The sequence below is a fragment of the Trematomus bernacchii genome, unplaced genomic scaffold, assembly GCF_902827165.1.
Source record: "Trematomus bernacchii unplaced genomic scaffold, fTreBer1.1, whole genome shotgun sequence".
Classification (NCBI taxonomy): Eukaryota; Metazoa; Chordata; class Actinopteri; order Perciformes; family Nototheniidae; genus Trematomus; species Trematomus bernacchii.
This window is the reverse complement of record NW_022987582.1, coordinates 2,687,595-2,708,237: the sequence shown is the minus strand read 5'-3', so window position 1 is coordinate 2,708,237 and position 20,643 is coordinate 2,687,595. Positions and strand designations below refer to the sequence as shown.

The 20,643-nt window shown below is 42.1% G+C and overlaps 2 protein-coding genes and 3 non-coding genes across 8 annotated transcripts in view; 1 reads left to right on the top strand and 4 right to left on the bottom strand.

The window, feature by feature from the left end:
* Nucleotides 1-10,291, top strand: part of invs (inversin) — a 29,478-nt gene extending 19,187 nt beyond the window's left edge. For all 4 annotated transcript variants that reach the window (XM_034127672.1, XM_034127673.1, XM_034127674.1 and 1 more), the window contains exons 17-19: nt 719-870; nt 9,443-9,529; nt 9,615-10,291. In XM_034127672.1, the coding sequence (XP_033983563.1) occupies nt 719-870; nt 9,443-9,529; nt 9,615-9,730 (355 nt within the window). In that variant the 3' untranslated portion in view covers nt 9,731-10,291. The remainder of the gene's footprint in view (nt 1-718; nt 871-9,442; nt 9,530-9,614) is intronic.
* trnat-ugu lies at nt 1,562-1,634 on the bottom strand. The gene has a single exon. It is a non-coding gene; the product is annotated as a tRNA-Thr (tRNA).
* trnat-ugu lies at nt 5,858-5,930 on the bottom strand. Its single transcript has one exon. It is a non-coding gene; the product is annotated as a tRNA-Thr (tRNA).
* trnat-ugu lies at nt 9,133-9,206 on the bottom strand. The gene has a single exon. It is a non-coding gene; the product is annotated as a tRNA-Thr (tRNA).
* tex10 (testis expressed 10) lies at nt 10,285-20,338 on the bottom strand. The gene is made up of 16 exons (XM_034127675.1): nt 20,168-20,338; nt 19,458-19,661; nt 19,156-19,343; nt 18,742-19,068; nt 18,447-18,659; nt 17,680-17,932; nt 17,491-17,603; nt 17,094-17,341; nt 15,970-16,105; nt 14,891-15,060; nt 13,798-13,975; nt 12,950-13,172; nt 11,653-11,733; nt 11,280-11,464; nt 10,920-11,130; nt 10,285-10,798 (listed from the first exon to the last, which is right to left on the bottom strand). Exons 2-16 carry the CDS (start codon nt 19,638-19,640, stop codon nt 10,676-10,678), a joined length of 2,832 nt encoding a protein of 943 aa, XP_033983566.1. The 5' UTR covers nt 19,641-19,661; nt 20,168-20,338; the 3' UTR covers nt 10,285-10,675.
* Nucleotides 20,339-20,643: the final 305 nt, after the last annotated feature.

Sequence of the window (20,643 nt, the reverse complement as noted above, 5' to 3'; positions counted from 1 at the left end):
GTGTGTGTGTTAAGGTGTGTGTGTGTGTGTGTGTGTGTTAAGGTGTGTGTGTGTGTGTGTGTGTGTTAAGGTGTGTGTGTGTGTGTGTGTGTGTGTTTAGGGTGTGTGTGTGTGTGTGTGTGTTAAGGTGTGTGTGTGTGTGTGTGTGTGTTAAGGTGTGTTTGTACCTGGAGGGGTGTTCAGTAGCCGCAGCCTCTATGGCGGTGGGAGATTGGCAGTGCCATGTGGTGCCCACATGTGCACTCTCCCACATACATGCCACCCTTCTCATCTCTCATGTAACCCCCCCCCCCCTCCATCTTCGGTCTGGATGCCATCAACAGTTGAGCAGTGGGGGGGAGAGCGTGGGAGAGGGGTGAGACAAGGAGGCAGGGGACAGACAGGCTATCATTTAGAGCTTTCATACCGGTTTAACAAGAGGCTAAAAGTTCAGCCGTGCTGCTCTAATAGCTACCAGCAGCCTCTCTTTGCTTTTCTCTCCCTTTTACGCACTGTGTTCCTCTGAGAGGCTGCCCATCCGCAGCGGGAGGCCCTCTGTTTCCATTCAGCTTCACCATTATATTCTGTATGTGCTGACTATTAACTGCCTTGAATAAACTTTGTTTACTTTGTTTATGCTTGGTGAATATTACTGTGAGGTTTTGCCAGCTTTTAAACCTTTGAACACAGTCTGAATTATTTTTTATTTAACATCGTGCATGTGTATGTGCGTCTCCAGGTTCCACACACGCAGAAGGAGGAAGGTACAAGCCTGCGAAGAGGCGGAGTCAAGTGATTCAAACCACGCCCACAAAGGGAAGAAGATGGAAATCCGAGCCCAACCCGCCAAACTGTCAGAGAGTAAGAGCTCAGTGCTACAAAGTATCTACGGTAAGATCACTGCTTTTTTTGCGTTGCGCGCACAAACCAAAGATAAATAAAAAAATATCCAAATTCAACAGGGTTTCTACATGCATTGTGTGGGGGAAACTTCTGTGTAGCAATGCAGGAGAAGTGACCGACTCAAAGGAGACACAGGGAGAGCTGGAGCTTTGATGTCAAACACTGATGGGTATATTTGGAGCTTCGGCCGGAGAATTCACAAAACAAGTCAAAGAGTCAGAGGTTCTGACTTCACGGTAGAGTTGCCACGTCAATTCTGAAGAACTCTACCCCAGACCCATGTATTTAGTTCAGAGAGAATAATCAACATTGTGCATAACAAGATAGAATCATAACACCTCTATCAGCTGACGCCAACAGGCAGGAACAGGGAGACAAAGCACTGAGAGCACAGCAGCCAAGGTTACAGGTGCGTGTGCTCAGTCAGGACAGTATGAACTGATAAACTGGGTCAAAGTTATGGGCCTTGGAAAATATTTCCCCAACACATTGCAAGAAGGGATCAACATCAAACAATTTAACTTCAGCAAGATAAAATACTTTTGAATAAAAAAGAAACATTTCAAACAGTATTAAATATGTTCAACTTCTTGTGGTGTTTATAAGTAACTCCCTTCCTAAACAGGAATTGTTTTTTGATATTCAAATGTTTGTTTTTGATCATTAGGGATCAAAAATCAGGCCCCAGGGAGAATTGAACTCCCGACCCCTGGTTTACAAGACCAGTGCTCTAACCACTGAGCTATAGGGCCCTGTGAAGGAGCTCTTATTTGATTAACGAGATATGAAACTGCTCCAAGAAACATGGAACCTTGTATTATAGAGGCCTCTGAAACCCTTGCTATTCCTGCAGGGTTGTCTGCTTTAGCCCCCTGAGCAGAAAGGTGAAGAGAAGAATCCTCTCATCTCGAACGACCTCGTGCTTCCTTGCACGTGGCTGGGGGTGCTCTCTGCAGCCGGAGAGTGTGACCCTTTCTCTCTGACCCTTGGCCTTGAGAGCTGTCCTAGTTATTGGGTTACCACCTGATAGGGATGTTTTCTGAGTGAAGACAACTCAAAGTAATGGATTAGCACATTATCATTTAATTACAAAAATAGGCTCCTCAGAATTATTTGGGAGCCTTCCTGACACATGCACATTATCATTTTGAAGGTTTGTGTTAGTCATTGAACATGCAAGAATCATATACTCATCAGTCCATAGCAGAGACATTTTATTGTAAGTTAAAGGTGAGCTAGTCCCTGTGGATATAACCCCTTCCCAATTATTCTAAATGTATATTAATTCACCATTTACCTTTTGATAACATATTAGTTTATCAGAAATACATGTTCTCTTCCATAAAACATAGGTTTGAGAAATAAATTACCCAATATAAAATCAATTACTCAATATAGTTGACTCTTCCCTCCCTTTTCTTACATATGTTACATATGAAATAATAACTTAGGAGTCTATTTAAGCATGGTATAGTTTATAATCTATTAATCGAGAAGACTCAGTATCACCTGTGTGCAGCTTACAAAACACTATTCTGAGAAACATATATTATGCAGGAAATTGATACATTTGTTAAAAAACAAAGCATATCTGATTTGGGAGGAAAAGCTTCACCCCCTTAACATCTGAGTTATTACTGAAGGCATAGCATGAATGATATTGGGTGTCTGAGGGTGTCATTACTGAGAAATGTCAAAATAAATCAAAACAACTGTACATTAATTAAATACATTTGACATTTAGCTTGCAACACAAAGTGATACTGATCTCTGTCTGTTATGATTTGAAAGTCTCATGATTTAAAGTGTAGGCCTGTGAAGGAGAGGCCCTTGGAAAACAACATCTATTTTTTAACTGTAATTACTTATTTGAAAGAGATTGCAACATTATACTTTTTAAAGAATTGCTCAATTCATTTAACACATTTATTATGCATACAATAAAAACTTCAACAAATATATCGATCCTGGCTTAACCAGGGATCCAAACTATTTTGTTCATAAGCTTAGTTTCAGAAAACTTGTCAGTAGTTAACAACTATTTGAATTTTAGTAATGTCTATGGAGACCAATTTGGTTGATATGAGAAATAATTTGAAGCAGTTTAATAAAGAATGTTAAACTGTATTTAAAACTGTAATTGAACTTCAACTTATATTAATTATCTGATTCCAGTGGCCAGTTGGAATAGATAATCAACAAAGTTTCCATTTTGCAGCAACAGCACAAAAGGTTTCTACAATAATTCGTATTATATCTGAGTCTAGTTCTGTCTTATCAGCTTTGTTTTGGAATGTGTTCAATACATTACGTTGTTTTAATTATTACCATACAATACATAGATTAAGAATAAATGAAACAAATAATACAACATTGACCTAAAAGAGCAGACAGATGTTGCAACCCTGACCTCCTCAGGCAGGTTGTTTACGACCAGCAGTGATGCCTCTGAGGGTCTCAGGGTGCAGGACGGGGCATAGGGTTTATACAAGGTCACAAACATATCTTAACATAACAGCAATACAATTTAAGAATGTATTCTTAAAGCAATATCATCTTCTTTTCTTCTTACACCTACAGCGCACACCCTGAACAGTGTGCTTCTTGTTTACATTTTCCTCTGCACACAGTGGGTAGTGGTGGTCTAATGGATAGTGAGGTGGGCTGAAGATCGGAAGGTTGTGAGTTCAAATCCCGCCTGGAACACCACCACTAGTGTGCCCTTGAGTAAGGCACTTAGCCCTCAGTTACTCCAGGGAGAATGTCCCTGTAATTGGTAATTGTAAGTCGCTTTGGATAAAAGCATCAGCTAAATGTAATGTAATGCACACTCAGATGCAGGACATAAAAACACTCTTTTGCTATTTATTTTCATTTTGCAGCACATTTATACTACCAGAATTTTGCTTTACATCTTTATATTATTTATTTGTCTTAAGTAATTTACTGGTGAGTTAACTAAAGCTTAGTTTATTTTAACCTGGCTGTGGGCTGATTCATTATGAGTTGATACAAAACATGCACAAGACGGCGGTTAGACAAACCAATATAGACCCCCGATACAAACAATCAGACAAACAAACATGAACTCGTAATAAACACCAGCGCGCCAGCAAAGCTCATCCAGCTCAATTTAGTCCGAAATAAGAGGTTTCAGAGGGGGTAGGGAATTATCTCTCAGTGGGGCGCCTTGACTCACGCTTCCACCCTTGTATACAAGTCCTAGATCGGTGCCTGATGACCGTCCAAGAGCGATAACTAGCTTATCCTCTTGCGACACCACTACTCTATTCTAGTGGCGCTATGCCCCCCCGATCAGGAGCGCATAGACTTTTTCCCGCTACCCTTTCTCTCCAACAACAGCACAGTTAATAGTAGTCCTGCACGGGCCAGCCTATACACTCGCTATCAAGTTCATTACAACGATGAAACACAGTCTTGTTCTACAAGGGAGGCGTGTGGCGCAGTGGTTAGAGCCTTGGTGTTGGGATCAGGGGGTCACAGGTTCAAACCCCACTGCAGTCAGCATGTCGTTGTGTCCCTGGGCAAGACACTTCACCCCTAATTGCTCCTGTGGGGATTGTCCACAATATTGAGTATGTAAGTCACTTTAGATAAAAGCGTCTAACATGTAATGTAATGTACACTCGCGTGCCACTGCCCACCCGTGGTCAATTAGCCTATAATTTTATGTATGCACCCCGGACCGGCACCAGTTCCTCCAGCAATGTAGGGAACTGTGGCGCATCAGGTAATGCACGCACCTCGCGCTGCCCCGTTTTACCAGCACGTAGAAAACAGTCACAAACAACGAGAGTGCTTTTAGACCATCTCGTTTTTAATAGAGACGGCGGTGGTGTGAGTTAAAGCTATAGACAAAGGCTGTGACTTTCTCCCTCTCAGTGCACTTCACCAGCCACATAGATACGGGGAGGTATTTACACACACACCCCGCGCTGCAGCTGGAGCCGTGTTTATAGAGGCGATAGTGGTGATATCTCTGGCTGCTTCTTCCTAACTGCTAGTGTTGGCCACTACAAATCTTTACATTGCTTTCATACAGAAGTTCCACTTTACTGATGCCTTTCTTTAAGGTTTCTCCAAACATGAGCTGTGTATGCTTGTATGGCACTTCCGTCCCGAGCAGCATACACAGAGAAAATCAGCCAGGACAAAGTCCCCAGACACTGATTCCCTGGGGTTACTATCCCCAAATGTTCATTAACCAAAAACGAAACACAACCGCTCAGTTTCACAGGTAATTTTAGGATACCGTCAATCACAGATTCTGGTAAGGCAATGTCCAAAATAGATTTTAAATTGCACTTACCAGTTCTGAAGATTTGTTGGTATCCTGCCGACAACGCCAATTTGTGGGGGAAACTTCTGTGTAGCAATGCAGGAGGAGTCACCGACTCAAAGAAGACACAGGGAGAGCTGGAGCTCTGATGTCAAACACTGATGGGTATATTTGGAGCTTCGGCCGGAGAATTCACAAAACAAGTCAAAGAGTCAGAGGTTCTGACTTCACGGTAGAGTTGTCACGTAAATTCTGAAGAACTCTACCCCAGACCCATGTATTTAGTTCAGAGAGAATAATCAACATTGTGCATAACAAGATAGAACCATAACACCTCTATCAGCTGACGCCAACAGGCAGGAACAGGGAGACAAAACACTGAGAGCACAGCAGCCAAGGTTACAGGTGCGTGTGCTCAGCCAGGACAGTATGAACTGATAAACTGGGTCAAAGTTATGGGCCTTGGAAAATATCTCCCCAACACATTGCAAGAAGGGTTCAACATCAAACAATTTAACTTCAGCAAGATAACATACTTTTGAATAAAAAATAAACATTTCAAACAGTATTAAATATGTTCAACTTCTTGTGGTGTTTATAAGTAACTCCCTTCCTAAACAGGATTTGTTTTTTGATATTCAAATATTTGTTTTTGATCATTAGGGATCAAAAATCAGGCCCCAGGGAGAATTGAACTCCCGACCCCTGGTTTACAAGACCAGTGCTCTAACCACTGAGCTATAGGGCCCTGTGAAGGAGCTCTTATTTGATTAACATTATAAAGTCACCTTGAACAATCATGGGTGTGGATCCTGACAAGTTCAACAAGTTAGAGGAGTGTCCTGAGCTTTGTTATGCAGCACCGGGTGACTGAATAGGGAAATTCAAATTACATGACGTTACTTCTTAGACATCACATGACGTTACTACAGGGTTTTCTTTTCCCTGGGCAACCCTATGCCCAGTTGAGGTGGTTCATTTCCAGATTCTCAGTCAGCTGTTCCTGGCCATACCTTTTTTTTAATTACACTCTACATTTGTGACACATTTGTAAGGATTTACAACCTGGAATATTTGTAAATGGTCCTATACCTGAGACAGGATACTGATGCTAGAAAGCATGGCACAAATACACTGTGGCCCCAGAGGCCTGTACTACGAAGCTGGTTCAACCTAACCTGGATATGTTTGAGTTAGCCGGTTGGCCCAATCCAAAACATACGCGCTCTGGCTAAACTGTACTACGACGCTGGTTATCAAGTGGATCGCTCAAGCCGCCGTGTCCTATCTAGTTAGGTGCGCGTTCACATGAAAGGGGTGGTATTTGGAGCATTCGACCAATCTCAAACACGGAGAAGCGTACTGACAGCGCAGCGTCATACTTCCGAATGAAAAGTGAACTTTAATATTAGTCAAATATGAAGAAGTTAAACTTTAAACATCCATGACTTAAACACTTTATCCAGGATAAAAGCCACATAGCTGCACCTGCAAGGTGAATACAGCTGGTAAAAGAAAAAGCGTTTGAATGCGTACATTAACAGGTTTATGAAATCACTGCCCCGTCCAAGACACGAGTGGATCTGACTTTAATTAGGAGAATTTGACTCGAGTGTTTCGTCAACTTAATGTGTTGCTTAAAATAATACTTCTGCATACAGTATGTGACACTGTGAGTGTTGCACGGCCAGATACGGCTCAAGAAACTGACTCAAATAAGGAAATATATGATACATTATGATGTGATATGATATGAATGATAATTGGACACATCGACGTCTGCACTCACAGTGCCGCGGACTGTACTTAATGTTACTCTGATCCGGTTACTTATGTCGTGGCAGATATTTAAGTAAGCTTTCTTAACGCTAATATTATAATAGTCAGATTGCTCTGAAGATGGGAGGGGATATTCTATTAATTTTCACGTTCACACAGTCAGTTGATTTTGGCCGGCCGTCTTTCCTGCAACGGCAGTTTTTCTGTATTTCCTCTATCCTGTAATATGAATTGATCGCTTTAAACTCCGCACACGGAGCTCTGATTGGTCAGCAGGCGGTGCTTTCACTGAGTTGATCTCTTAGCCTGCCACCTAACCTGCTCCGGAGCAGGTTTGCCGCTCAGCATAAGTTACCATGGAAATCTAGCCTGCTAAAAAGAGAACCAGCGTCGTAGGACCGGAAAGCCCGAGATTTTTCTGAAGTTAGCCGGCTAAGCGAAAATCCAGCTTCGTAGTACAGGCCTCTGGTCTGTCATTGGATTTGTTGATGGCAAAAATAATGAATATCGCCAGCCTTATCCTTAAATAATAAACCTACTGTGAATTATTGTCTGTACTGTCCCTTGAGTAGAAACGTTCATGCATGCTGTATGTCAGTGATGTTAAAACGCCTGTCTTGTTTACGATGCGAGCAGATGTGCAGAATTCTGTAGATTATAGTGAGTCGTTCAAAAGCAGCATTTTGATAACCTACAATATGAGAACTATGGCTCGAGGTACATACAAACACACATTGGAAGCAGGTCATCAGGATGGTTTTGGTACCAGTGTAGAACACAGTGAGCGACAAACAGGAACCTGTGTGGATGTCTGGGCGACGCTCGGATCACACAGCAGGACAGTATCAGCCGGCTGTCCTGTGTGGAGCCTCTGGAGCTTTCACCCCTCAGACAGGCCTGACCTTCATCACACATCACCAGGTGATGATGGGGGAACAGGCAGAAACCTTGCTGCGCCAAAACATACAAGCATGCACACCGTCACTGATTACAGACAGACAGACAGATAGATAGACCCCCCCCGACGTGGTTTCCCCCTCCCCTTTTTCACCTCCCTCTTTCTCTCTCCCTCTTTCTCCCCTTCTCGCTCTCTGACAGTCCTGGCACTGTGAAAAGTTCAGAGCTGTCAGGGGGAATGTCAGACGACTGCGTAGAGCTATCAGCTGAACACACACACACACACATTCTTGAGACTCATTGTCACACTCCTTTTTTTTCATGAGAATTAGACAGGCATTTGAAACACAACTCTGGACCGGGTCACACTGATATGTTAATCATCATAAACCATTTTCTAAATTGCCTGTTAATTACTTTATCTCAAATGTGATTTTAATATCTGTTCATCTTTCTGTAGATAGAGACATATGTGTTTTTTCATTCCGGATAACAAAACTGTGTCAAAGAATTGCTGTGTGCACGCTTGATAGATTTGTTAATTAAAAATACTATACCTATGCAGTGCAAATGTTGTACATTAATATACAATACCTTTACTGCACATTTTAAAGGACCAATGTAATGACTTTTAAAACGTTTTTGAAATTAAATGAAACAATAACACCCTTACTGCAGAAGAAATCCTCAAACTCGAGTACAGTATACAGAGTTTTAATTAATATAAATTCAGTGCAGTAGACCTAATCCAGTGGAAGATGATGCCCCCTGCATTAAAGCTTAATGATATGCTTTATTAATCCCAGAGAGGAAATGTTGGGGTTATTTACATTACATCACACATAGGATCCTTGAAGCAGGTGGTTGTTTGGTGCTTTGCTCAAAGACACCGCTCCAAAATGCTTCGCCTCCTACAATTCCCCCAAAAATGTAAACCTTGAATATCAAAAATGTAATTAGAGACTTTTGCCTTTATTAGACGGACTGTGGACAGACAGAAATACCAGAAAGGGGGAGAAAGGACCTTGACTTAGTTACCAAAACAGGCCGCTGTGCTAAGGAGCCAGGTTTTGTTCATGGGGTGCCAGCCTAAGAGCTACCTGGACCCCCAGATTCAGATGTAGCACAGGGATGCTGATTACACAACAAATGTCCTCCTGTCAAATCCTTGTGTTTGGTGTCGAGTTCTAAATAGCTCTGTTAATACATAGGATGTTTTTTTGATCATTTAGATGTAGATTTGTGACCGCTAATGATAAGAAAAGTGGCATTCAAGGCCCTAGTGAGGATTGAACTCACGGCCCCTGGTTTACAAGACCAGTGCTCTGAACCACTGAGCTAAAGAGCCTTTGACGATGAATTAAATATTTGTTTACTATTAATACGACTACAACGTATGGGTGTGTGATTGACTGGATCAACAAGTTACAGGAGTGTCACACCAGCTGAAGGGATGCAGAAATTGTTCACCTGATGTCAATGCGAATCAAAAAGGGTTGTATAAAAAAAACTGCATATTGTAAATCAGCAAGAATCCAATATCGTGCCTCCCTAATCCAAACTTTTTTCTTTACCATACTATAGGAAACTCTATGGCCAGAAGGGGGCGCTCACTTCGGGGCTCTCAGTCTCAGCTGCTCCTGGAGATGCCTTTCCGCACCCAAAGCCAGCGTACGTTAATGCACATCCACAAAAACACTGTTATAATCAAGTTAAAGTTTACACAAGTTAATTTTATCTGCTTTTTTTTTTACAGTGAGCGGTATTGAGGGTGTGCATCTGACTGACGCCATGAATCAAGCCAAGCAGTACTCTTACCACCTGAGGCCACACAGCGCTGGACAAGGGACCACAGGCCGGGGGAAACATTGAAACCCCACACACACACACACACACCTCATGTTCTTTGATGTTTTCTCAGCTGGCTGGCGGCCTTCCCTCTATAGAATTACTTTACACATTGTTCGCTCAATGTGCCAAGCTTTCTAAAATTAAGCCATATGACATCAGAGCCATGACCTCACAGGGTGGGGTTAAGTCTACAGAAATGGTGTGTGTAAAAGATAACCTTTCATCCATTGTGGAATGAACACACACACGCCTTCCCACTCGTTCTCCATCGCTCTCACACACACTGCGATAACCTTTCCTCCTGTTGTGGAGAATGAGGCAGTCTATCAACAGCCGGTCATACAGATAGCCCACCTGCAGCCACACACACACACACACACACTTACAGTTGCTCTCCACACAAGTCTGGTCTTCCCTCTAAAGAAACATTTGTGTTTCTTTACTATACATTTTGTATTACTTTAATATGCATTTGCACAATAATAATCCATCTTGTGTAATTTGATATACCTGAATGTTGTTGTTTTTTTTAAACGTGTATTATAAGTGTATTATAAGAAATAAAACAAATATTGACAGAAGGTAGCCCAATGGATTTACCTTTATTTGCTCCCTTTTTAGTAGAGCTTTTTTTTTGTATCAAAAGAGGCCAGGTGCCCCAGTAAGCCCTGGATAACATCCGGCAAAAGTACTCCAAAGAGGCAAAGAATGACAAACAATTACCAGTCTAAGAATGAAGCAATCAAAGAAGCACACTCAGAAAACAAAAATAGAGGTTGAATGTGGAGTATTCATTTTCACTCAAAATACAAAAACATGTCACTCCACTGTATCTCTGACTGTAGGTTTTGTTGTATGTACTTGTCACATTTGTGCTCTGCGAGTGTTTTGAGTCATTGTAAGATTTTTGAGTCATTGTAAGATGTTTGAGAGGGTGTACTGAGCAACACACCGGGTGCTGGTCGGTCAGTACATGTCTCGAAGGCCCAGGCTTCCACGGCGAGCGGAGGAGCCGTGAGCCACGGTGACACTGTAACAGTAGAGCAAGTCGGTCAGCCACTGCTCCCTGGTCGCACCCCGGGAATACCTCTGAAACACACAGAGAGAGAAATAGGTGAATGCACTCCATGAGAAGCTTTATCTCTCCATCCAAATCATAGAAATGCCTAAAATCCCCCCCTGTAGTATTGTGAGTAAGAACTGTGTTTACCGTGAGCTGCTGTATGATGTCCTGCAGCAGGGCAGCGTTAGCCAGCAGCTGGTTGTGGATGGGTGTGTGCTGCAGCAGCATGGACAGGATCTGTCCGAGCTGTGGCAGCTCCTCCTCGCTCAGATCTCCAACATGCATCAACTGCAGAACCATTCTCAGCAGGCGAGGAACGCTGCTCAACGCTGACACACAAGCACCCCATATTGCCTCCCTGCAATGACACAAATAAGAATCCCAATTATTGAAGATCTTTAGCGAATGATAATGGGGAAACTGCAACTGGTGAGGTCAAATGTAATATCAGTAGGAGACTGTTTCAAAACACAGATCAGAACATGGTTGTAGTTGCTCAACACACACCGTTTGTGGTTGGTTTCGGCAGGTAGCTCCTGCTCCAGGGAGATGAGCAGAGCCATCAGGCTGAGGCAGCACTGAGACAGGAAGCGCAGCACGGGCTCAATGGGGAGGACGGACAGGTCCAGTAATCTGGATACAGCTCTGAGCAGCCCGGCCGCCATACTGTCAGGCACCACCCCCAACTTGATCTGAGACACACACACACACACACACACACACACACACACACACACACACACAGAAGATATACAGGATGTTTAGTCAATAACGTGTTTTCATGTTTTTCAAATAAAACATCAGTAAAGCAAAAAGAAAAACTGTAAATGGAATGAAAACACGCTCTAAAAGAAAAATACGACTCAACAAAACTTCTTACCAGGTATTTGCAGATGCCATTTTGTACGATGTCAAAGCACTGAGACTTTGAACCCAGAGTTTCCAGACAGTGGCAGACTTCCTGTGAATGAAACGACAAAATTATTTCATATCGAAATCATTCCTTTTCTGATAAACTGCTTTCAAGAGGGAGAGACCTTTAAATGTAGGCAATGTGACCACAATGCTTTGTGCTTGTAAATGGAAGAATTAAAGGTTTCTTGTTAGATTTTTGGTAGAAATCTTTTTACGGCAATGGACTGTAAAGAGGCATTTCTTTCTTTAAACACAGGATGGTTAAAACAGCAGTAATCATATTGAAGATAAATGGAAGAAAAGAAAGAAAAGAACAGCTTTACCTGCAATAATCAAACCACTGATATTGATGCTGTATCCCTGTCTGAATAAAGTAAGGCCTTTACCTCACAGGTATCAAAGAAAAAGACACTAAACAGCATTTAAATGCAATTCCTGCTGAGGTGACGACAAAAAGCCGCAACAAACTTCCTAAAAGTGAAATGTAAGGCTCAGCTTTGCCCTCATAACTTCAAATCCAAATCAAATTTCTCATAATCTTTTATCAAATTGAGTTTAGTGCGTGCTGAGGTGCAGCAGTGAGTCGCGGGCCAGTGTGTGTCAGAACGTTGCACCTGTTGGCATTCTCGCCGTCATTAAAAACAATCCCGTCTCATTAGTCGAACCAGAGTTGACACAGTCCATCCCTTAATGTTGCCCCCCCTCGCCACCACGTGCCCCCCCCCCCCCTCTTTCCTGCCACTTGCCTGTGATTGACTCAGACAGGGAGATGAGAAAGGCAGGATCTGAGGGCTTAATTGAGGAGCTGAATTAGTGATTATAAGCCCCCCACTTGCTCACACACACTTGCCCCAGGGCACAGTTACGTTAACTGTAATTTCTTTGCAGAAATGTCACACTCCCATCATGCCATGGGCTCTCATTAGCATTTGTGCATATCCACTATGCCCGATAACCACACATGTCCAACCTGCGCAACGCGATAAAGGTTCCCCTCTTAGCCGTAGTGCCACGATAAAGCTTCCCCCCTCTGAGCTCTATATGAGAGACAGCGAGGGACCAGAGGGTGCGGAGAGACCACAGCGCTGTCCAGAATATCAACACTTTTTCATTTTCAAAACAATGTCATTTCTTCCACCTCCTTATCCTTTCTAGGTTTTTCTTTAATGTTTCGCCCAAGTGCTTCTGATTGGCAGCGGCTTTGGTAAGATTTTGAATGTATGAAAGGTTTGGGGAAATGATATGAAAGGCAGTGAACGCACCTCAACAACATCCCAGTGGTGTGTGAACTGCTCCATCGGGGTGGTGTACAGGCTGAGGGGTGAGAGAGGGGAGGGAGGCAGGATGCTCTCGTCGTCAGCCTCCTGCAGGGCGGCAAGCTTCTCCGTCGAGAAGCCCGTCAGGGTGGAGAACAAGAAGCTGATGTAGTTCACGTCCTCCAGAGCCGCTTCCTGGCTGCCAACCGACCAGCCACTCAGGGATGATCTGGAGAACACATTAAACAAATTATAATCTAAAAAAAACACACAAGCACAAAGAGAATCAAACATTTCCACAGCTTGCAAGTCATGCAACTTCAAAAAGTCACACTTTTTCTACCAACCACTTACTTTAATTTCCAAATTACGATTTCAGTCCTATACATTTTTTACGAAATTATTAGTATTAATCATATTGAGGACAAGGACGCACAGAAACATAGTTATTACATGTTTCCTTGTCGAGAGGGAAGGATGGATCCATAACAGTAGGAAATGTGAGTGAATTACAAGTGTGTTTTGAAGCCCGTGAGGCACATGCAGACATAACTATCATTGAGACGACTGCATTCCAGCCTCCCAAAGAGCTCTTTGTATTATACCCATTACACACATCCCATGGAAAAAATGCCAGGACTCTATCTGAAAGTGCAATACTGCCATCTGATGGTGACAGGCTAGAGTGCTCTAACTCTCCAACACCATTTCCTGACAAGTTGATCTGTTCCTCCAGCAGTAAGGTCATTCCTGCACTGTCAAAAATGTCTTTTCTAAACAGGAGTGTCTTGTGGAACACACGTTTTCACGAGTTCATGTGGCCTCTGCAGGTGTTAGGGGATGCTCAAGCTCACCTAAAGTGTACAATACGAATGAGAGAGGCAGCGAGGCCGGCAGAGATTCGCCCGGTGGTGCAGCAGCAGCTCAGATTGGCCAGAAGAGACTGGGACATCTTGGGGAGAAAGTAGAGGAGCTGCACCATCCGCTGCTGGGACTCTGCTGGTAACAGCACCACAACTCCTTCCTGTGGGTCTTCACACACACAGAGACGCACACTTTGCATGTTATTACGTAGAAAGAAAAGTCATTACGAACTTTAGGGATAAAAGATGAAGCTTTATCAAGAAAAAGAGAAGCCAGGAAAACCAGAATGTGTTCAAGTTAGTAGAAAAAAGGACAGACGGATATAGCTGCTACTACAGTGACGGCTCAGATAATGAGTGTGGTGTTCTGCCTCTCTCTGACGCACATGCTGATGTCTGAAGCCCTCAGACAAAAGGAGTCTTGTGATGTTCAATTGCTGGCTCTGTGGAAGTTTCTATCAGACCCCCCTCCCTCCTCCACTCCAGGCCCCCTCTGTCACACAGCAGCTTAACTATCGGACGTTCCTCAGAGCAGCGGATATGAAAAGGGGTTTTCCGCTCTCCGCCTCTGGTTGTAGTTCATTTTTACAAAGCTGTGTGGGGCGGGAAACACGCAGTAACAGCGCCGCCTAGGGAAACTATGGTGTAACTAAGTCTATTTTTTCTTTAGTAAATTAATATTGTTTCTGCATTCTCTATCATATTAAATTGTTAATGCATGTGAAAAGAAGTATGTATTTCTTACAAGAATGAAATAAAAAATCTTGCTTAAAGCGCAAGTCATGACTGATCTGGAATTGTATTTAACAAAATCAGAAAAAGAAAAGACTACTTTCTATTATTCTACTACCACTCTTTGGGTTTCAAACTTTAACCTCTGACCCTGATCAGTGCTGCCACAGAAATGTGCCATCTGATGGAAAACACCTGACAGGCTGAGTGGATGTGTCCAGAGGGGCAACAAGTTCATACAAGAAACATTAGAGCAATATGAATCTGATAAGTAAATTCAATATAAGAAATCACATCTGATATCGTCTGATCTTGGTCGTTTTGTCTGTGCCTCTGATTGAGTTGTGCTTACCGTAGAGCTTGCAGGCGTTTGTGAGCAGACTCTTGAGCAGGTCTTTGTGTTTTCGAGAAGCGGCAGCCTGGATGGACAGGATGAGTCGTTCAGAGAGAGCGGGGTTACGGTGGCCCAGCTGGGACAACTGCACAGGAAGAGAGGCCAACCAACGACACAGCACCTTACTCCTACAGAGACAGAGGAATAACATACAGAGGCACACATGAACCAAACGGGTATTGAAAGGTGCAGCGAAAGGTTTTTGAATCTTAAGAATTTGTATTTGTGAGTCTGTAAAACTATTTTTGCATAGACACATTTTGTCAATATGATTTCTTTACATTTTTAAAAAGCCTTACAAAAAAAGTAGGGTACTGTTGTTTAATACCCAAAGGCAAAAATGTCTTTGTCGTCCACTTCCTTTGCAAGCAAGAATAACAATCCATTTTTCTTTCATGAAGACATATTCCTGGATCAGTTAGCATGAGTTAGACGTCATTATATATATGACCGCATATATATTGAAATATTGCAATCAGGTATTTTTGCATTAGTTGAGAGAGACATGAGTAGAATACTGCACTTTAAAGTTAACTATATCTTTCATCCTTTTTGTATTGTTTGCATTATTATATTAGTTAAATAATGTTAAAATGTTGGAAATATTTATTGTAACAAGCAATTTGTTTTTGGTTTCTTGCACTACATTTAAATCGGCTGAATGGCAGAAGTGATTACACTTTGAAATCGGTTTTCTTATTGCATTTAACATCACTATTGCGATATTAGACAACCTTTTGCATATTTGGCTCATATTGTGCTGCACCAATTTCAAGTAGACAATACAAGACACAATGCTCAATCTCAAATACTTCCCAAAAGTTATTGGTCTGTGCTCAAAATGCACGAAAGCTGAGCTTGTGAGATTATTAACATTATTAAGGTATTGAAAGTAACGTTCTATTAGTTGGATTTGAAATCATCAAAAATAAATTGATATACAAATCAGTTACCCTACATATGTTACTACTGCTGTGATACAATGAGCATGTGCTTTTAATCTCCAGTTTGAAGGTCCTATTCAACAAAGAGGTTACCTTGCTATGTGTGTGTGTCCTTGCTCTTGCAGGTAGAGCTTGCTGTAGAAAGACAGCAGCAGAGAGCGGGTCTGTAGAGTCAGGTTCCTCTGCTTATAGTAAACGTACACTGCTGCCAACAGGTCATCTGTCACTGCTGCACAAACACAAACATACATTGATGTTAATATTCAGTGTTTCCCCTATATACATTCAGCAGCGGCGCCGCGCGGCGAGACAGAGAGAGAGCTAGAGAGAGCACACCTTTATCTATTTAATATAGTTGTAGAAAATAAAGTAAGAAATCATTCCAATGTGTACTATAGGACAGTACAAACAAAACAGTTTAAAAGGGGAGTGATTAGTAAAATATGCATAAAGAAAAAGAAAGAATGCTAACTAGGTAACATAAGATAAGAATAAACCAGTTTAAATGATTTGTTATTGGTTGTGATCATATTTTAAAGATTTTTGGATTATTGAAAAGTATACAGCTCCCTTTCATCTGAGTGTTGAGAGCTGTATCCATCAATTCATGTTGTGCTCAAAGTGCACCAGATTGATGCATTTAACTTCAACCTTTTAAAAAAAATCGTCCCGGGGGAGCATGCCCCCGGACCCCCCTAGGGGATGTGAGGTCCACCCCCAAATAAAGCAGGTTAAAATAATTAAATTGCATACATTTTATTTTGATTGTTTGTTATGTGGATGTGTAGTATTTGTGTTACTGTATGTTCAATAAAGGTGATTTAGCAAAATACACCTGTAGAGCCTCAAGAGCCTTTCTTGTGCTGGCAGACACATAGAAACATATTGGCGGGGCGCACTTCACATGCACTAAGAAATTCCACGCGCTCCGCGCTCACATTTTGCTGGGCCTTAGCACCGCTGCTATGACTCCATCCTAGGGGAAACACTGATATTACAATACAAATATATTCTATTTAAAACACTAGTATCAGGGTACTAACTTATCCTATTGTCATAAAGCACTGAAAAAACCTTATATCTATTAAACATGGGGATTTGTCCTGTGTCCCTAATTGCTTTATAAATAACATTGAACTCTTCTAATCTCATTGACCTCATGCTTTTGTGTCTATTAAAACCAGACACTGTTTTACAAACACACAGCACATGCTTACTTTTGCTCCTCTGTGTGAGCACCATCTTCCACACAGTGCCCAGCAGCATGTGCAGCTGCCTGTAGCTCAGTTTCACTCCGCTGCCCAGAGTGTCTCGGACAAACGTCCTCAGAGGCGTCAGCCAGTCTCCGTCTGTCTCTCGCCCGAGTCCTTGTCTCTGGCTGAGGGACACCATGACTTGGCAAAGTGTGATGTTAAGGGCCAGAGGCTCCACCGTCAACCCCGGGACGACTGCAGTCTGCTTACTCCTAAAGGAATGGTTAGTGGCATGAGAGAAGTTAGTAAAAGATTTATAAAACTGAAGGTACGATTGCAGTTCCTGGGTCGTTTATACTGGGATGAGCAAAAACAATAAGTAAGGATGTTTTCTTGACATATTCACTCAAATATTCCTTACCTTTTGAGATCCACCTTCTTTCTATGTCTGGGTGTGTCCCGAACATCATAGGGAAAGTTCTTCATGAAGTGCTGCTTAAAATCTCCCAGGTATTCTTTATAAAACCATGCATCCTACAGAAAGGCATTTTTTTAAGTTACAACTTTCTTGTACAAAAAGACCACTGTGTTATATTTGTCCTCTCCTCACCAATGCATCCTGGTGCTCCTGCTGTGGTGCCAGTTTCCTCAGCAGCTGCAGGATAGATAACACCTGGAACATTACTGACATGGCATCAGGGCTGAGCATGTGAGCGCCCTCAGAGTTGTTCCACGGAGAGTCACTGGTGCTGGCTTCCACCCACACCTCAAGCAGGAGAGGCACCAGTGTGGCTGCAAAGCTCTGAACAGCCTCAGCTGAGTCCAAATCCTCCCCCACAGCGGGTCCAGTGTCAACCTCTGGTCTACACGGCCAGGGAATATAATAAAGAACATGTTTAACATATATTTATACACATATATATATATATATATATATAGAATAATATGTTTAACTGGGAATTTAAAAATATTTTTTAACAACTCTGAATTTATTAAAATGTTCAGATCACACGAGTCAGAAACAATCCTATACAGCCACCTAAGCAATCTAAGTCTATAATACTTACAGTAGTACACTAATACTTATACATACATTATATTGATGTGGCCTTATTTTTATCTGCAACTGTACACAAATACCAGGTTTGAACCAAATGCATATAGTTTAAAAGAAAAAGCTGCGCAGCATTTCAATTTAGATTTAGAATTTGAATGGATAAAGCTTCAAAACCTCAAACTAGGTACAGCCCTACTATAACAATGATAGTATTTCAAGTCAACTCAAACAAAGTAAGGTATTTGTTATGTCATATGTTAAAATAAATCTTGTCTCTGATTCCTATTCCTTGAGGGTTGCAGGAGTTTGTGGTATTGTACCTGAGTCTAAAGGTGGACCGTGGAGTTGGTTTGGCACCAGAGTGCTCATACACCTTCACCCCGACCTTGCTGTAGGTGAGCTCTTCCCAGTTGAGATTCAGAGGCATTAGCCGGCCCTCTCCACTGGAGCCAAATACTCCTTCAGTTGGACTAAAAATATCACTTTCCTCCACTGGTCTTTCCTCAACTACTGCCTGCAGAAAGCGCCCAAGCCTGAAATACAAAACAAGAGTTTAGCAGCTAGAATTCAAATGTAACTAACTCTTTAGAATCTGTGTGCACACGGCCTCCTTACCTAAGGAGCACAGTGAGCCGCCACTGCTGACTAGTCACAGTCCTGTTAGGGTTGACTGACAGTGTCCAGTTCCGCGCCTTAGGGTCCTGGGCTTTTTTGGAACCTCCACTGCCTTGTCTGTGAGAGATCAACTCGAGGAAGTTAGTGAGGAGAACGGCAGGCCTTGCTGCTAGCAGAGCAGGGTAGTGTTCCAGCAACACATCAAGGATCTTCATGGCGTCCTCCTGGATGCTTATCTCGATGTGGGTCATCGCACAAGAGAGATGGGCACTGAGGACGGGGGAAAAAGGAGCCACTCGTTCTGCAGGCACAGACTGTGCAATGAACCTGGATGAAGAGCATAATTTTAAACAGTTATGCCATTATTATCTTTACTGTACGATTAGATTTCTGTATTACTGTTACTTTCCTAACCTGAGCACACGTGTAGCTGCCAAACGAACATTGCCATCCTTGTCTGTGAAAACAGCTGCAACTTCAGAAACCAGGCGAGAGAGTTGCTGCTCTAACAGAGATGGATTAAGGGACAGCAACTCTTTCAGACCCAGCAAGGCACTATGTTTGATATTGGCACTGTAATGGTGGAGTTGTGACATGAGGTCCTGGTGAAGGAGGAGGAAAAGGGAGAGAAAGCATACAATTTGTATTATTCCAAAAATTAATCTGTAGTGAAAACATGATTTTGCATACAAGTGAAACATAGGTGAATAACTTACATTTAAACCAAGCTGTCTGTGTGTGGTTGGGCCACTCGTGTCTCTCTTTAGCTGTTCAGTTAGATGGATTCCCTTTGAGCGGAAGTTGGTGTTGGTGGCATTATCAGCTTTGGGCTTCGTCTTTCCCACCTTTAACTTAACTTTCTGGAAGTCATCCTGTCTCTTCTTCTTCTTGGACTTCATCTCTGCAGTCTACACTGCGGTCTGCATAACCAAAACATAAAAGTGACATAATGAGTGCTTTGATTTCAATTTCAATGTAATTGTGTACACTTATTCGAATACTCCACTATAGTACACATGTTAGGTACTTGTACTATGCTTTAGTGTTTACATGTTTCTTCTACTTAACACTTTTTCATACTGTTCTTGTCAAGTAAAAACCATGTGTCTCTAGTTGAGTTGATTGTAATCTTGCATGATAAACTAAGAGATGAAACGCTCCTTAATGGATGGTACTGAAAATTATTATTATTATATTGAAAAAGTTCAGATTTGCACAACCTTTGGAATGGACCGCTAAAGAAAATAAAACATACATTTATTAGAACAAACTGTACAAAGAGCAAATGTTTTCTCCGAATAGTCAGACTATGACAGCGTTAAATCAAAAATAAAACTCTGCACCTGTATTAACGTTAGCTAGCTTGTAGCTAACCATGACGTACCATGGTCAGCAGCATGCAGGACAGATCGTTTATTTTACTTACCAAAGGGGAAAAGTATTGGCTTATGCAGTGGTAGGTTTATATAACATCAAACACACACTCGGTGTCTAGCGTTAAAAGGTTGCCCCTTGCAAAAAATGATCAACACATATGAAAATAAATTGTTCTGTCTACAATCTCGTGTTGATGCGTCGGGTCCTCGGACTGTGTGTACATATCAAACGCACCCGTTGAGATGTTGGCACAGCCACTGCGGGGCTTATAATTAAAAACCTCTTTAGCTGTGAACCCTGTCGCTGTTTATACAATATTTTAGGCACTTAATTGTCATTAAAATGAATAAAATACAATAGTTGTCACCAAGTGTCTGAGAAATATAAAAGTGTTCAATTTTGCTCCAACAAGCTCCAACGGTAAACCCTGGCTCACAAAACAAACGCACTACATAGTTGTCCTCACAAGTGCCTTAGCAATATTATAATAAGGTATTCATAAAGTAATTTATATATTTGAGAGAT

Bases quoted from the DNA above. Each gene is read 5' to 3' on its own strand.
- tex10 (XM_034127675.1), bottom strand. From the start codon at position 19,640: ATGAAGTCCAAGAAGAAGAAGAGACAGGATGACTTCCAGAAAGTTAAG. The intron at 17,342-17,490 runs GTAAGGAATATT...CCATTCCTTTAG, and splicing joins AAGAAGGTGGATCTCAAAAG to GAGTAAGCAGACTGCAGTCG. The intron at 13,173-13,797 runs GTGAGCTTGAGC...TGTGTTCTCCAG, and splicing joins ATTCGTATTGTACACTTTAG to ATCATCCCTGAGTGGCTGGT.